At 43.3% G+C, this 18,347-nt stretch overlaps 1 protein-coding gene across 6 annotated transcripts in view; it reads left to right on the top strand.

Moving 5' to 3' along the window:
• Nucleotides 1–18,347, top strand: part of CCDC171 (coiled-coil domain containing 171) — a 406,988-nt gene that overhangs the window by 361,602 nt on the left and 27,039 nt on the right. For all 6 annotated transcript variants that reach the window (XM_019517555.1, XM_019517553.1, XM_019517556.1 and 3 more), the window contains one exon: nucleotides 5,367–5,519. In XM_019517555.1, the coding sequence (XP_019373100.1) occupies nucleotides 5,367–5,519 (153 nt within the window). The remainder of the gene's footprint in view (nucleotides 1–5,366; nucleotides 5,520–18,347) is intronic.

Genomic DNA, 18,347 nt, shown 5'->3' with positions numbered 1-18,347 from the left:
TCGACACTTTCCTCCTGGCCTGCTTAGCTCCTTCGGCCTGCTCGGAACGTGGAGAGTGTAGAGTTGCCTCCTCTCTGGTTGCCTCCTCTCCTTCCTTCTCCTCCAGAGTTGCCAGGGCCTTGTACCTGTTCTTCAGCTGGACTGGAGGAATTGGTACTGCTGTGTTACTAGCAGCCCTGGTTCTGGAGGTGACCGTCTGCCACTCTGCAGTGGAGGGCACCTCCCAGGGTGCTTCTTCCTTGGGTGTGTGACCCTGCAGGGAAAGGAAATAGCTGTCAATTTCTTCCTCCACCTCCCTGATTCCCCTCAGCCTGCTAACCTCATCCTGGAGCTCCCACACCTGTGCCTCCAGGGCCCTAAGGCGGGCACCTGCAGGACAGGTGTGGGGTTCCCCAATCCCTGCCCTCCCAGGCCTTGCTGGACAACTCCCACAGGCCAGGGGGTGGGCGGATGCCAGCCCCCCCCGTGGGCTCTGTCTGGGTGGAGGCCTCAGACAAGCCCTGGGAAGACTGCACCCCCCCAGGCAGGGCCCCTGTCAGCACTCCGTGTCAGCACCATCATAGGAGTTGCTGCTTGTTTCTGGCTTAGTGTGGTGCCTTTGCCCCACGCTAGTGGGAGTCTCCCTCCTGGCCCTTCCTGCTCACCCACTGGAGCAAACGCCGACGCAAACACCGACGCGCTCTGTTCGCGTGGCTCAGGAGCTTGGCTCCCTACTGGCTCAGTTAAGAGGGATCCGGGGGGCTTCCCCTCCGGATCCGGCTCAGCTGCGTCAGTCCCTCTGCCCCACTTACCTTAGGGGGTTCAGCTGCTGCTGCCCCCGCTGCTGGCTCCACTGCTGCTGCGTTCGCCTCCACTTTGGGTCAGGTCAGGGAGCACATGTGCATGGGACACACGTGTGCCTGGATCCCTCCTCTGTTCCCCCGGGCACTAAGTTGTGCCTGGGGGAACAGAGCCTCACCTATTTTCCTCTGGTCCCCCCCCGGTGAGTTTATAGGTGGCCACCAGATCCCCTCTCAGTTTTCACTTGTGGAGGCTGAATAGATTCAGGCCCTTTAGTCTATTTTTGTAGGGCCTGGCCTGCTGCCCCCTGACCATGCAAGTGGCCCTCCTCCGGGCCCTCTCAAGGTTAGCCACATCTTGAAGTGCAGCACCCAGAACTGGATGCAGTACTCCAACTGTGGCCTGACCAGTGCCGCATAGAGGGGATGGATCACCTCCCTGAACCTGCTAGTGATGCATCTGTAGATACACAACAAGGTGTGGTTAGCCTTACTGACTGCTTCCTCACGCTGGTGGCTCATATCAACAATGACTCCAAGATCCCTTTCAGCCACTGTGTTGTTGAGAAGGGTGTTCCCCAGCCTATAAGTATGTTGCAGGTTTCTTCTCCCTAGATGCAGCACCTTGTACTTGTCTGTGTTGAATTCCATTCTATTCTCATCTGCCCACCTCTGTAACCTGTCTAGATCTAGTTGGGTTCTGTCCCTCTCCTCCAGTGTGCCCACTTCTCCCCACATCTTTGTGTCATCAGCAAATTTGGACAGCGTGCTTTCTATGCCCACGTCCAAGTCGCTGATAAAGATGTTGAAGAGCACAGGCCTGAGGACCAAGCCCTGGGGAACTCCACTGCCCACATCCCTCCAGGTCGAAAACCACCACTCTCTGGGTGCGACCATCAAGCCAATTTGCCACCCATCTAACTGTGTAGGCATCAGTGCCACAGTCACCTAGTTTTTTTTATTGGAATGGGGTGAGAAACAGTGTCAAAGGCCTTCTTGAAGTCCAGGTAGACGACATCCACCTCAATGCCTGCATCCAAGGACCTTGTGACCTGGTCGTAAAAGGAAACAAGGTTAGTCAGGCAGGATCTGCCTGCAGTGAACCCACGTTGGTTGCCTCTGAGCATTACCTCCCATACTGGGCATCCGCAGATGCGTTCCTTGATAATTTTCTCAAAGGTCTTCCCAAGGACTGAGGTGAAACTAACTGGCCTATAGTTACCCGGGTCCTCCTTTCTCCGCTTGTAAATGGGGACCACATTGGCCCTTTTCCAGTCCTCTGGGACCTGACCGGAGCACCACAAGTGCTCATACAGCTGTGCCACGGACCCTGCTATGAGCTTCACCAATTCCCTCAGTTCCCTCAGATGAAGAGCATCCAGACCTGCTGATTTTATACACGTCCAGCCTCTCCAAGAATTTCCTAACTAGATAGTCCCTGACCCTAGGCATGGCATCGTGTCCCCTGAGCCTGTCTGTAATCCTAGTGGGGGGTTGTCCTGGTCCCTGCTCAGAAATATGGAGGGAAAGAACTCATTGAAGAGATCAGCTTTTTCCTTTGCTACAATCACCAGATTGCCAAGTCTGTCCTGTAGGGGCCCCACATTACCTGGTGCCTTCTTCTTACTCCCTATGTATTTTTAAAAGGACTTTTTGTTATCTTTAATTCTGGTCACCAGCCCTAGTTCCGTCTCTGCCTTGGCCTTCCTAACCAGCTCTCTTCAATCATGAGCAACGGAGGTGTAATCCTCCTTAGTGATAGCTGCTTGCTTCCACTGATTGTATGCCACTTTTTTTGCCCTCAGGCCCTCCTGGATGCCTTTACTGAGCCAAGGCGGCTTTTTAGCACTCTTGTCCCCTTTGGTTTGCATAGGAACTGACTCCCTCTGAGCTTGGTGGATCATTTCCTTAAGGAACAACCACCTGTCCTGGACTCCCATTTCATTGAAGCTCTCAGTCCCCAATGTCTCTTACTAATCTCCTTAGCTCATTGAAGTCGGCCCAACTGAAGTCAAGGACTTTTGCCTTACTGCTTGCTTTCACCATCCTGCACCGGATAGTAAATTCCAGCAGACGATGGTCACTAATGCCTAGGTAGTTGAGCACCTGCAGATCCCTCACCAAGTCATCACTTGTGGCAAGGACCAAGTCCAGCAAGGCATTTCCTCTGGTGGGATTATGTACCTCCTGGGTTAGGGGGAAGACCTGTATGCAGGCAAAAAACCTATGTGAGCTTTCAGACCTGGCTAACTGATGCTCCCAGCAGATATCTGCGTAGTTTAGGTCACCCATGATAACCACATCCCTTGTCCTTACAGCCTCCATGAGCTGACCTGAAAATTGCAGGTCCAGCGCATCCCCCTGGTGAGGCAGTCTGTAGTAGACACCTACTATCAAATCCCTTCCCCATGACCCCCTTGCATTCTAATCCAGAGTGCCTCAGTTTGCCCCTCTTCTGAACCCGCCCTAATCATTGAGGACATGTACTACTCTTTAACATACAGTGCTGCACCCCCCCACCTCTTCTCCCTCCTTTGTCTTGTCTATGCAACCTATAGCCCTCAATGTCTACTACCCAGTCATGGGTAGAATCCTACCAGGTTTCTGTAAGCCCAGCCAGGTCTGTTTTTTGCTAGCTAGCAGGAGGTAGAGTTCCTCCTGGTTATTCCCCATACTTCTAGCATTTGTGTAGAGGCAGTTGAGACCTCCTATGGGTGTTCATGCTGCCCTCTTGTTCCCAAGCTTGCCTGGGCCCTTGTCACTTACCTGGGTTGTTCCTGTTCACATCACCTGGCTTGACGTCGAAGTGTCCTCCTGTACCTCTGCATCCCCATCTCCCAATGAACCTAGTTTAAAGCTCAACATACGAGATCAGCCAACCTGGAAGAGAAAACATGCTTAGCTTTCAGGGAGAGATGTAGCTTGTCCCACCCTAGCATGTCTCCTGTGCAGAAGTGTGGGTCATGGTCGAAGAATCTGAAGCCTTTCCAGTAACATCAGCTCCGAAGCTGCTGGTTGACCTTTCTGATGCAGGCCTCATGGCACCGTCCACATCTGCTCACTGGAAGAACAGATGAGAAAACCACCTGTGCTCCCATCTCCCTAAGCTTGGCCCCCAGAGACTCGTAGTCTTTTGTGACGCAGTCCAGACTACTCCTGGCTGCATCATTAGTGCCCACATGGATAAGGACCAAGGGGTAGTGATCAGAGGGCCGGATGAGGTCCAGGATCATCACCATGATGTCCCGAATCTGAGCTCCGGGCAGGCAGCAAACCTCATGTGCCATGGGATCTGGGCGACAGATGGGTCCCTCCTTTCCTCTCAGGTGGGAGTCGCCCATTACGAGGACCCAGCCTCTCTTCCTCTGGATGTTCTAACGTCGCTCAGTCTGCGCCATGTGTAGAGTGTCATCGGCTCCTCTGGAGTCATCCTCACCTGCCTCCTCCTCCTCCAGTGCTGCCAGGGCCTTGTACCTGTTCTCCAGTTGTACCCGGGGGGGGGGGGTGACACTGCAGCAGCATGAGTAGCCCTGGCCCTGGTAGTAACTGTCTGCCATACCACTGTATCAGGTTCCTTCTGGGGTGCCTCTCCACTAGGTACTTGACCCTGCAGAGAATGGAAATACCCATGAATTTCGTCCTCGGCAGCCCTGACTCTAGTGTAAATTGGGGATGGTCCTGCTATTTTTCTTTTAATTTAATAAAATAAGAAATTTGTAAAACAAAGAAACAAAAATTATAAAAGTCCTTGCAAGTGTACGTTAGCTGTATGGGATTTATTTTACTCTGCTCCTCAGAATTCTATTCAGAAGGCCAATTTCTTATTAGCCTTAATGCTGTTCTTACATTAGAAAACTCACTGCAGGTCATTTCAGAAGGGAAAACTATAACCTACAAAATGTGATTAACCTGTTGTAAAGAAGTCCAATAATCTCAACAGTGTTATACTATTTAGGGTAGATATAAAGTTACCAGTACTGCCAAATCATTTGTACTCTCTTGTGCTGTTAACTTTATTATCGGTTTGATCAATATTACACAGCTGAGACGTTCTTCCACTATATACATGAACACAATTATATTTTCCCAGCTATATTGTAATCAAGTTATTTACTTTCAGAGGTCTGTAGCTTTACTGGGTTTCTTTTGTTGCGTGCCAAATTAAATTTCTTTTTTTTTTTAAATGTGAGGTGGGAGAGTTAATAACTTAGCACATTTTGAAAATGAGCATGTTTACCTGAAGCTCTTAAGACAGAAACTGAACTAGCACTGAAACTTGTACTTCAATACAGTGTATTGGTTTAATGAAGTAACCTGTATTTGAAAATAACATATGGAAACCCTTTCTACTTTAAATGCAGGTCTTGTGCTTTCTGTAATGCTATTAACCATTTACAGTAGCCATTGGAATACATAGACCTTGCTATGCCTTTTAATTATTAAACGCTATTGTTGAACTATTATGTAATTTTTTGTGTGACTATTAGAAGTTAGCTATTGTGATTCATTCTATAATTACTTTGGATGCATGCTGTTTATCATTTATGTGCAGGTGGTGTTGATGATTTATTTTACTTATCTTTAAAGGCCGTGGTTAAAAGTTTTATGAATGTCTACCAACTTGCAAGCTCTGGAGTTGCTACACTAGAGAGAGAAATAGCATCTCATCGACATCACATTACAGTTCTGAAATCAGAGCTCCAAACAGCTTGTCTTCGTGAAAATGAAAGCTTACAATCAGTAAGTTTGCTTTCATATTTTAATTTGTTTGTATAATTTGGATATTTAAGTTACTAGGATATATGTACACTTACGTTGCTGAGTGCCAATATGAATGTATGGTCAGATTGCAATGTAAATTCAGATCATAGTTTAATACAGCAATAAAAAAGCACTATTATGATGCTTGATGTGCACTGATAAAGTAGGTGGAAAACAAAAGAATAATTTTTATCATCATATCTTATATAAAGATTTGTGTTGCCAAAGCAAAAAATGTAGTCTCATGATTTCTTTGTCTTTGGCAGTGCAGCTGACAGTTGGATTTTGGACCTGAAGCATGCAACTGTCTAAAGATAGCGTCCCATTAAGCCAGAATGTTATTAATTATGCGTATAACCAAAATGGTAATTAGAACATGTGATTATTCTCTGTAGGCAACTACGCTAATTCATAATACATATCTAGCTGGAGAAATTTATTGTGATTTAGTTAAAAGGTTAACATCCAGTTTCAAGAATCATTTTATGTCTAAAATGGTTGTCCACAAAGATATTTGGACTCATTTAAAGCTAATAAGGTGATTCACCAGATCTGAGAACTGTCTCTAGGGGAATTATTGAATGCAGATGCATTTGTGTCACACAGGCATTAGGCAGACAAATAAACCATCATAAATAAACAGTTAAGTATGTTTGAAATGAAATTTGTTGGGTGTATAAATTGTATAGGATTAATAATTTTTTTAACTTTCTCTTTCTTCACCCCTTGTTGGAATAAGGGATAAGGTCGTTGTTATCTTCCCCCCAACCTTCCCCTCCTCCTAGGTTTCACTTCATTCTGGATGAAGTGAAGGACAGTTAGGAATACAGATCCATTGTTTTAAACCAACTTTGCCATATAAAAAAGGGGAGTTACTAAAGCAAACCAAGTAAATATATCAACAGGCAGAGATTCAGGAGTCATGGTTTGCATCATTAGTTGATTCCATAAGAACATGTATTAATCTCTTGTCTCACTCCTCAATTAGATCAGCACAGAGGTAAATTTAAGTAATATGAAAAATTGTTCTGTGCTTTGGATGAAAGGTGCTGAGTGAAAGCATTATTGTTTTATTCGTGAGACTACCCAAAGAGACTATAGCAACTGGTTCTCTCCTCCTCCAACCAGTCTTCCTTATCTTTTGAGGTCCACTAGGTTTACATGTGTACTGCTGAGTCTGCCTCAGCCTTATTGGGTTTCTTCTTTGTCTGGGCTTTATTGTTGTTTAAATCAAGGTGACCACTTGTGTACTAAGGAGTGGGCAGCCCTGCCAAATTTGCTGCAGTGAGATCTGGATAGAGAAAGCTTTTAGTAAAGATTATCCTAGTACAGCCTTTGAAGTGCTATGCCATGGCTTGATATGCCACAATATAAAAAGTGATGATGCCTGTGATTAAACTTAACCCTTTTCATAAATAATCTATATTTGTATACATGATCAATATCAAATGATGTTATTGTCTATGATTTGTATTTCCAAAACATCAGTGGCCCCCAATCATGTTAAGGGATCCTGTTGCATGAGATGCTGTACAAACACACACACACACACACACACACAGAGAAGTGGACCCCTCCTCAAGGACCATATGTTTAATTATGACTCACGCATAAATCTTTAATCAAAATTATATTTTAGAATTTAAATGCAGTATAGACAGGTGAATCAAAGCTATATTTTCAGAAACATCTCATTTTAGTCCACATGTGGTATGCTGTAATATTTGAATCTACTATAAATGTTATCTATTAATATATGCCATTGTTTCAAGAAGACTGAGTTTTGAAAAATATGTAAGTACCATAACTTGAATTTGCAGACTGCCCTTTGTTTTGAATATTCAATAATATCATTGCATTAGTCCCAGTTGCTTACTTTGGAGTTTTGTTTTTAATTGAATTTCCTGTCTTTGATTTGAAAAACTAATGATTTACTTGTTGAAATCAGTACAAGTGCACTCTTTACTCCAGCTCTATATCACATTTTTTCTTTTTGCTTATTATGTCATGGATCAGTTTTCACTATTGTCATATATTACTGTTGCCGTATGTTCCATTCCCTCGTAGTTTTCAATTGTAACCTAGTTTTATTTCCTTTCTACAATGTACACCTCATGTTTGAACAGTTGTATTCGCAGATCCATCTGTTTTGAAACCTGCTACCCAAATTAGCTCTTCTTTTATGTCTGGGCAGAATTTTGCTGATTATTGAAACAGTTGAGCTGCCATAATTTCAGAGCCGAAATTCTCACTTTTTCTATCACTGTCATCCTTCACCCAGTCTCTTGAAGTAGTATCTCCATTCTCTAGTCCACTTCCAACCCTGTTACTTCTCTCTTTGTAAATGGAGTATGCCCTTACCTTAGTTCTTTATTTCATTATCGTGATATTCATTCATATTAATGCAAGGTGGGATATGATCATGGTGGGCAAGAGGCATCTGAATGCTTTTGTGGGGAGGGGTTATGAGAGAGAAGCCCAATAACTAGTCGGGGTTGCAGGGAAGTCGATCACAGATCTCATCCATCTATCCATCCTTTCTTCTTTTTCTGTATGTTCATAACCTCATTCAGGATGACCTCCCCTCAATAGCAGTTCTCCTTTTGTGCAGTCCCGCTTATCTACCTTTCTTTCTCTAAAAGATAGATGTCTTCACTTTTAGCTTCTCTCATTCCTTGGAGTCTCAGAACAGCAGAGACTCCCTATGACTGAAGAAGGGTGACTGAGCCCAAAAGCTTGCTAAGAACTTTTTTCCAACCACTCAGTTGGTCTAATAAAAAAAATCACATCTTCTCAAAAAACCTTGCCTGCCTATATCTTTCTCTTATTCATTTCCACTCTTACAACCAGTTCAAACTCAGTAGGCGCATCTACCTCTGTGCTTTACTGTGGAATTGACTAATTAACTCCACAGTAAAGCATCACTATCTAAACATGTGCCCTTATTAGGGCACAGTAAATTAATCAACTTCCCTGTAGAATAGTACTATCCTATGTCAAACTCTTGTCAGTCTTCTTCATGAAGTTCTGGGTGCTCTGATTTCCAAGATGCTGTCTACATCTCTGTCATTATTTCTCTGATACTTTTTCACTTATTTTAAGAAACTTTAATGCACCTGATCAACCATAATTGTATAGTATGATTTGAAATTCTCTGATGGTTTCTGTATTAAGAAGCTGGCCAAGGTGTACAACTGGAGAAGGTTTCATTTAAAATGTGTTCATATTTCTCTTTCTCTAGGTAATTTCTTGTTCAGCATGTACATATCTACTGATAATGCTGAAGTTTGGACTTTGCTTCAAGGTTTCTCATTAAATAATTGCTTATCTGTTAAGTTAATAGTATTGAGCTACTCTTCTTTTAACCATGTTACTATTTCTTCCAGATCACAATAGGGTATTTCTGTACTTGTAATTTTATTATGAATTATAGTAACTAATAGGCTTTGAACTGAGAGCTTTTAGGTGCTGTACAGTACAGGAGTGTGGTCATGAGCAATTACTTTGTGTGCTTTGAGACAGGACCACCCAGCTTTAGGCTTGTCACAGGGGGCATTTATACACATACCTTTTCATCCTGCAACACATCGGAGATCTTGATTAATCGAGTCTGCTCTGCATGTGAGCTGATGCACACCGCGCTGCACCACATGCAGTTGTATAAGCCATGAAATGTGTTTCAGCATGCAGAAAATGGCAGTAATGCACTTTTGAACTACAGCACGCCACTGCCATTTTCTCTGCGCTGATGTGCATTTCACTCCTTATACAACTGCAAGCGACACAGCACCAGATGCTTTTCAAAACACCCAGCACTACAGTGCTTGCATGTGTCAAAATGCCCAGTGCCCTCCAATGGATGCTTGCTCAGGACTACTGTGGCTTTGTCTGATCTCTGAGAGCTCCCATTGAAGCCCTGGCCTTTTGGTCCTTCATCCTCCGTGGTTCTCCATGGCCCTGATCAATTAACTAGCATCCAGCTTCACTCCTGAAAGCATCCAGCTTCACCTCCTTTTGGGGTGACTCATGTACCCACAAGTCCAAGCAGCACAGACCACAGTCTCTTCAGTAAAGGCATTTACTGGGGCAAAGGGCAGTCAGCCCACACAGACCTGAGCAACCCATAGATATGCAGCTGCTCACTTTCAGCTCTGTAATGCTCCTCTACTTGCCTCAGTCCCCAGACTCTTCTGGCCAGGAGCTGGCAGCCTACTTGTTTCCAGCCTGGTCTGCCATTGTCATTTTTATCTCTGTACAACTGTTGTTTGTCTGGCATCTCACCTTTGTTGATACATCAACAAAGCTATTAAAGATTCTGCTGACACTGAAAGGTCCACCTGGTTTCTTCCTGCATGTAACCAGCCCAGCACTTAACTTTTCATTCTCTGTGGACATGCTAAAGACATAAACTGAGTCACATGATGTTATAACTTGAACACAGTAATACAGAAAGAACACAAGAAAACCCATAGCTCATCACAAAGCTACAGTTGTCAGCACAGATTCTCCATGGCAAGTGTATGAATCCATGGCACATTCTGCCAAATGAAAATCTGTGTTAATGAAGTATTATGTAGAACTGCTCTAATGGCATTGCCCTTTCCTGTGTCCTTTCAGATGTGTTCAAGGAAATTAAAAAAAATACAATTCAAGTACACTTTGAGTTATGTGCCAAGGATAGTATGTTAATACATATGATGTCAGTTCTGCATGAACTACAATCTTCATAACTTTTAACCCTGTGATTGGGGTTGTTTGTTTTATTTTTGTTTGCATTGTAAAGCAAGGGTGTCAAACTCATCTGGCCCTGTGGGTTGGATGGCTGATGTGGGGATGGTCCATGAGCTGGATTGGGCCCACAGCCCTCATCTCCCTCTCCCAAGCATACCTGATCCTGATTCCAGCTGGTCTGAAATCCACATGGTGGCTGTCCTAGCAGTTCTAGAACTGCATTGCATATAGTGCCCATTCCAGCCACTTCAGGATCCATGCTGCACATAGCACCTAAAAGTGCCACATGCAACATGAGTCCGGGATTGGTTGGAGTAGGTGTCACTTGTGGCGAGTATCCCAGACGGGGCCCCATATGTGTCACAGTCCGGCCAGGATGGCCACCCCATGTAGTACAGCAGCCACTCTGGTCATACTGTGCTGCATGTGACATACATTCCAGCTGTTCCATGATCTGCACTGCATGCAGCATAGGTTCCAGACTGGCTGTGGGGCAAGAGAAAAGGGAAGGAGGGGTTCTGTGGGTGCATGCTATGCCCCATGTGGGTCTGATCAGACTCAAGGGCAACAACAAGGAACATCATGGGCATGGCAGAACTTTACGAGCTGTATGTTTAACACCCTTGCTGTAAAGCAGTGAGCATCTGAAATAATTTTATACTGGTGGTGTTGAACCCTGGAAGCCTTGGCTCTGCTGTGTCAGGGCCAGGGAACTGAACATTTCTCTTGAGCTGCACTCTAGCTCATTCTATTCTGCTGCAGCAGAGACAATGAAAGATGAACACCCCATGCTGGCACCCAGAGGACATCTGCCTATTTGGGATTGGACGTTTTCAGCTGGCCAGAGTTTTAGTGAATTTGCATCTCCTTTATCCTCTTAGGCCATGTCCAGATAAGTGTGGCCATGCGGTATGTGGTGCCGCAGACATGTCTGTGGCACCACATACCGCATGTTCAGATGTTTTCTGTGCTGTGTTGTGTGCACAGGGCGTACAGTGTGAATTAAAAACAAGCAGGAATCTTATCAGGGGATAAGGCACAACGCTGCATTTATTGGAACATAAGACATAAAACATGCAACATGAAAAGAATAAAGAACAGTAAGGTTGTCTGCTTCACTTATTACCATGCATACTCATTCATTCATTCATTCATACAAGAGAGAGAAGCACACATACACACAGATAGTTAGACAGTCCTGCAAAGGTTAAGGTGGTACCAAGTTCTAAAGTTGCTCAGGTCAGTCTGGTAGCCAGCCAGACTGACCACGAGAGATGGAGTCAGGTCTTGTTGGGCGCGCCCAGATCTCAATCTTGCAGGTGGAAAAGACCCAAAGCCTTGTCTTTGTGTTCATTCTTTATAGTGATAGGTGTCCATACAAGCCTATGGATTCTGCTGAGTCAGACACGAAGGTTATCCGCCTTGTCCTCTTGGCAGGCTGGGATTGGTAGGATGTGATCTTCTGGCTTTATGAACTGCAATCTTCAGGGCGGTCATTGCTTGCAGTCTTCAGCCATCAGGGTGAAGCATAATCTAGTATTTGATAATCCTTAACTGCTGACTCGATGTCACTGCAGCCTTTAACCGTTAAACCACAGAAGGCTATTTTCACCTGCTGCAAAAGGACAGTCTTCCTTCATGTTGTCACATACATATGTAGCAGGCTTGGGTTCAGTCCCAGGCTTGAAATCTTGCTGTTTTGATTGGTGGAGCTCATCCACCAATTAGGCAGCAAAAGGAGTTAAGTCACGCCCCTTTCCTGAGGGGAAGGGTAGAGAAGTTCCCCCCCCCCACTCCCAGACCTGATTGAAGACTGCAACACTGAGGTCTGGAAGACTTCAGGGACGGAACCCTGGAGCATATAAAAGGAGCTGTGTGCCCAGAATGAGGAGAACACATCCAGGACAGAGAAAGAGAAGAGCGGAGCTTAGAAGAGCTGAGGAAAGCTGCTCAGCAGGGCGAAGCAGTAGCCCAGAAGCGCCCCTGAAGACTTCCATCAGCGGGGAACGGTGGACGGCTCTAGCAGCTAGGCTCTCGGTGTGTAGCATGGCACGCTTGGGTGACTCAGGTCCTCAACCCCCAGAATGAGGCTGGAAGCCTGGTGCAGGAGGCACTGCACGGAGGGTCCAAGAGCGGACCGAGTCTGGTGCTGCACGAGGCAGCCCAGGCCTCCGACCCATAGCAAAAGGTTGAGTCCAGAGAGTCAGATGGCCCTGTCAGCTGGCTCAGTAGCCCGATCACCAAGCCAGATGCCCCAGAAGCCCTGCATAGCAGAGCCCTGTTCCAGGGGACAGCGGCCCCACCGAAGCCCACTGCAGGCGAGAGAGCAGCCTGGCACAGAGGACAAGGGCCACCCTTCAGGCCTGGGAGCTGTGAGTTGCAGGGAAAAGAGGATTCCCACATGGGAGAAGGAGTCCGCTCCCCCCCCAGTTATTTAAGGGCTTCTGAAAATTGAGGGCCCCACTAAAGTTGCTAGCTTCTTTGTTGGGCTTGGGAAAAGCCCAAGGGCATTGGGGTTTCCCCTGGGGATTGAGTTTATCTTTGGGGTTCTTGTGCTGTAAGTGGTGTGATGTCGTGCCTTATATTTTGTGAACTCTTATGTTGTAAATTAGTAGATGAGTAGAGTCCTAGGGCTCTGCTGGGACCCCCTGTTGCTATTATTTCACCTGTTGTTTACTTGTATTTATTTGTGGCTATTTATTATTCACTCATACTTATCTATAGTTTATCTGTTGGCTATCTATGTTTATTTTGGGGTTTATCTGTTTCAGATCAGATACTTACCTGTAACTTACCTGTATCTGGAGCACTGGTATAAGGTTTTATGGCATTTACCAGAGGGTATTGTTTATGTTACTGGTTTAGATATCTTAATATAAACATATATTGTACATATGTTTATATACATGTCTCTTTTCCTTGTGATAATTTAATGTAAATAAATGTGTGTATAGTTAAGTCCCCTGACTGTCCTGGCCTGGTTCTATAGGGACGGAGGAAAACTGAGCGGTCTGCAGTTCCCCCCACAGCACACCTGCCAGCTAACAATCCCCTTCAATTGGAGAAGGAGAGTATATACCCAAGTTACCTGGGCTACATATACATTATTCACTCTTTCGTTACCTCTTCCCACATATGCCAGACATACTGCAAACCCTTACACAAGCGTTTTCCTTATATTAAATTTAAGTTCTAAAATCATGGAAGCAGTACGTCAAAAATATTTATGCTATGCAAAAAGATATTTAAAATAAAAGGTTAATTCCAGAACACTAATAATGACTGATCAAAATATTATAAAAAGTAAATCATAACAAGATTAACTGTATCTTAATGGTTAAATATTTTCATATTTTCTAAATAAAAAGAAAAATAACAATATAAGCAGTCAAAGCAATTATAGTTACTGCAATACTACAGCTTCAGGGGAGCATCGCTCCTCTTTCTTTTGACCCTGGATATCCAGGGGTCAAAAAAACTCATGCAAAAAAGAAAGTGGAGTGGCACATGTGGGGGCAGCATGCGCCACTCAGAACCAAAGCTGGGCCAGCTAGAGCCACGTTCCGACTGCCAGCCAAGCTCCAAGTGGCAGGATTGTTGCTGCTGCAGCCCTGGGAGTTCCCCAGGTCTCCAAGTAATGCTGCTAGAGCCAGCCCAGTGCTGGCCCCAACCCCTCCCCCACCCCACCTGGGGTAACTTGCCACGTGCCAGAGGGCACATGGCACAGGCACACACCTTGTGCTGCTGCTTGTTGTCCCCAGGGAACCAAACATCCAAACTCATGTGGACATGGCATTAGAGTCCAGAGGTTAATGGAAAGGAAAAGCGAAGAAAAAAAAAAGTCAGAGACGTATAAAAATGAGGGAGAAATAGAGGTCTTATGTGTACAGTAGTCATTATGAAGCACCATAAAATGTTGCAAGCCAGAGACTATAGGAGTTTGGCTCTTCAGTTTGCTGCCCCTCTTATCAAAAATCTTCTGGCTAACTTCTAAACTGTGATCATTGAAATATTCTTGTATTTTAAAAAAATATAGTTAAATTTCAGCAGAGTACACACACAGCCTTTTACCCTAGTAAGGTTTTCAGCCACCAAAAATGAGACCTATCAAATTTATGGAAATCAGCCTATCAAGAACATTTTAAGAATGTTACATGCTGCAGATTTATTATATAACTGCTATACTAGCAATTTCTTTGCAGTCCAGCCTTCATGTTCAAGGCTCTGTGCATATGCTTGTGTGTGGGTGGATTTCTGCTCTTTCTATACCTGCCTCATCTGCATCACTCATGTAGAAGGGGTATGAAACCTGTAGTTCCCACTGTATCATAGAATTTGACTCACACCAGAATTATAATAGATTTTATTGCTCCTTTAGTTCTCCATTATTTGGTCTTTTGTATATGTGGAATAAAGGTAGTCTCTCACTTTTAGGAAATGTTATAAGTGGCTTTGTGGCTAGTTAAATCATGACTGCTGTATCATTTGCCTCGGAACATACTGGGTATGTCTACACATGCTATTATGGCTCATGAATAAACTGCAGAGTTTATTGCTCCTGGGCATACTGTTTGAATGTGCACCTGGGAGCAATTAACTCTGGAGCAATAAGCTCTGCAGTTTATTTATGTATAGCAGGCCCAGCTGGCAGCATGCCCTGGGGGTCAAGCTACCAGCCTGGGGGTGCTCCCCCCAGCTCATTGTGCTGCAGAGCGGCTGGCTGGGGCATGAGGGAGCTGCAGCTGCCACATTGAAGCACCCTGGCGCCTGAGCCAGTTGGGCAGTGTCTATACATGTGTTGCTCTGGAGTTTTTTTACTCCGCAGCAGGATAGTACTTTTAAGAGCCCAGCAAGGTTTCTCACCATTCAGAAACCTTGTATGCATGCAGAACGCAATAGACATCATATTCACGTCACTTGCAGAAGAAACTGTATGTCAGAAGTGAGAACACCATAAAGTTAAGTTTTACTGGAAAACTTGTGTTTGTAAATGATTTAAACAATTGGTTGTTGACTTAGTGTTTACCATGCACCCAAGGCATACAGACATCCTAGAGTAAATGCACACTTTGTCATGTGGTATTGCTTACATAAGTAATAGTTATAAACAAGCAGTATAAATCATGTAATTTAAACTATTTGGTTATATAGTACTAATAACAAGTATAATAATAGGAAAACTGTATTATAAATCACACAACATGACTTGGGGCAAGGTGTTCAAAAAAGTTAGAATAATCCAGCAATGTATTTGCCTTTTTGTAAAGAATACTTCCTTTTCTATGTAAAGTTTTTTTTGATATTCAATATTGTAGGTATGTGAACTTTTAACTTGTCAAACTATTGTAACATATTTGAAAATTATAGTAATTTGATTAAAATGCTGCCTATAAGGCAAAAGGTTCAGTTAATAGAATCCATATGTAATTAAAATGCAGAACTAAATGTAATCAGACCCCAGTGACTAGTGCCTTCGTATTGATAGTTTTACAATGGCCTTTGGGGTTGAAAGTTTATGTTAATGTTACAAATGTAGCTATACTGCAGAAAATGAGCATGACAGTTTAGCCATTTTAAATACAGCAACAGAGTTAAATGATAGGCATACAAGGCCATGTTTCTGGATTCTCGCAGTTTTAGGAATATGTCCATTGGCAGGTGGTAGAAGCAGAAGCCTTATGTGCACTCGTTGAAGAACTACTCAGCAGCAGCACTGTTATATAAACACCCTAAAATGAAGGATCCTGCTGTGAACAAGTGATGGCCTATTTTTTTAACAGTATAGTTACTTATTTGTGTGAATTTCATGTTTGAATCATCTGAAAGTTATAGATGCAACACTATGTACCAAGCCACAAAAAAAGTTTAAAAAAATTTCCTGAACTTTAAAAAAAACTTATTTTCTCTGGACAGTTTTAAGAGTTGACATCCTGTGTTAGAGTTCTCTAATCATCACCAGCACAATTTACAATCAGAACACACAGAGAGCCAGTTCAGACCAGCTCATCTGTTGACTTTGGCAGAGGCCCTTAATCTCACTGTGTGCAGCTGCCACATGAGAGATGGGGACTCGGCAGAGAGCCGAAGAAGGGTGGGATACAAGATTGGTCAAGGCATGAACACATAGGCCTGCTTCATTTCAACAGTCGTACACTGGTTTTTTTATAGTCTTTTCATTTTACTGCCTTTTTAAAAAAAAAACCCTGAAATTAAATGAGGACCTCTCATGAGCCACTGCGCTCCAGGCATAAGAAATTGTAATGTCTGGCTTCCAGAAACTGTCCCGTCAAAATGTGCTTCTGATTAGGTGGCTTAATTACAGCTGTGAAAACAATGTTGATTTAGGCCTCAAGATTCCAGTGCATGTCAGCCGTTATTAGCAAGCCTTGGACTGAAGCCACCATTTTAAAACTCTGTACTAGTAAAGTCACACACTGCCTGACAACTTTTTATTTAGGCAGAAATGTTGCCAGAAGCAACACATTTTATGCAAAATATTTTTCATTGCGCAAATTTCAAATGTGACACTATTGATGGACATAAAATGGATAAGTACGATTGGGCTTCACCAAGTCCAAAGCCCAAACTTTCACAGAAAAAACTAACTGTTTAAAATAGTTTTTGTAAAGTTTGACTGACATAATGCTTAATTTTAATTCCTTTAAGTCGGTTTTATTCCAAATCCAGCATGTTGGTTTAACCACCCAATTTTATTGCATCTAAATTTTCTTGACAGTTTCATTTGCTGTTGGGAAATAAAATTGCCATTTTTGCAACATGGGAAATAATGGCTAGTTTCAAAACCAATATGTTTGAAACGTCCTTTGCCTGAAGCATGTTAAGGCGCACACTCAATTTACTTTAGGGGAAAAAAGCTCATTAAATAGTTTTTAATATTTTAATATAATTTAAGTAACTGCTTTCACAGTGGGAAAGCTTATTAGGCCCATGTATTTACACCTGCAGAGAAGTAAATGTTTGGATAATTATATGGTTTCCAATACTTCAGCTTTTCGATACAGTTGCGCACTTAATGCTATAATTATTGTAAATGGACGGGATGCATTTGTTGCATTTAAGCATTGCATTTCTACTGTCTGTAGTTTGTTTTGAAGCACTGAAACTTGTTTCTTAAGTGATAAAAAAAGAGAAAGTATTCTTAAGTTGTTTTTAAAGAAACACTTGTTTTGAAATGAGTTGTGTGTGCGTGCATGTGCACGTGCACGTACACGTGTATAAGATCTCAAGATGAAGGCCTATCTATGCTCTAGAAAAAGCACTTAACTTTTAACTTCTCTGTTGCCATGAACTACCAATTGTCCATGGTTTGTTGCTTACTGGAAACAATGAAGTTCCTAAATGGCAGCAGGTTTGTTCCAATCTTAAACACAAAACATATCCTTCAAACTATTGGCTGAGTTGCAAAATGGGGTGTTTGTTTTCAGGAGGCTAATTTCTCTCTTCCATTTTTTGTTAATATTTTGCCTTGCTATAGTAATTATTAGTGAGAAGTAATTCTGGAGATGTTTCAGAACTGAGGGCTTGAAAACAAGGGTACCCCACTTGCAGTGCCTGAATGGCAGACTGGCACTGAGGCCTCAAAATACTTCTTTTTCTACTTAAATGCTGGAGATAGTGCAAGAGTTGTACCTCCAGGAGTCAGTAACTGCAAGCTACAGTTTGGAGACATGGGATATTTGGGACAATTCTGAAAAGTATTCAGTTTTTTCATTTTAGAAAAGCTTCATCCATTCATCCATATTGTACAGTAGACTATTTCAGGAAAAGTAAGGAATTGCATATACAGTACTTTGTTCAGCTAGCAAAGGGGAAGCCAGAAATGAGCTACCCCTTTTCTTTAAAAAACTGCACTTGGAGGTCGCTGAAATTTAAAGTTAAGGAAGGATACAATTTATGCTGAGAGCAATTTTAAGATAGAAGGAGGTGTGGGATGTGGTTGTTATCCTCATCAGACATGTTTGCAATTTATTAATGACTAAATAAGGGTTCCTTAATATCTTCCCCACAGTTTTATTCACCAGCCTCAGCATGACAACATACAACTGCTTTCTGCTT

Source organism: Gavialis gangeticus, unplaced genomic scaffold (assembly GCF_001723915.1).
Source record: "Gavialis gangeticus isolate Ggan-Ray unplaced genomic scaffold, GavGan_comp1, whole genome shotgun sequence".
NCBI classification, from domain to species: Eukaryota; Metazoa; Chordata; order Crocodylia; family Gavialidae; genus Gavialis; species Gavialis gangeticus.
Note: the sequence above shows the minus strand (reverse complement) of the source record. Positions and strands in the feature narration are given on the sequence as shown.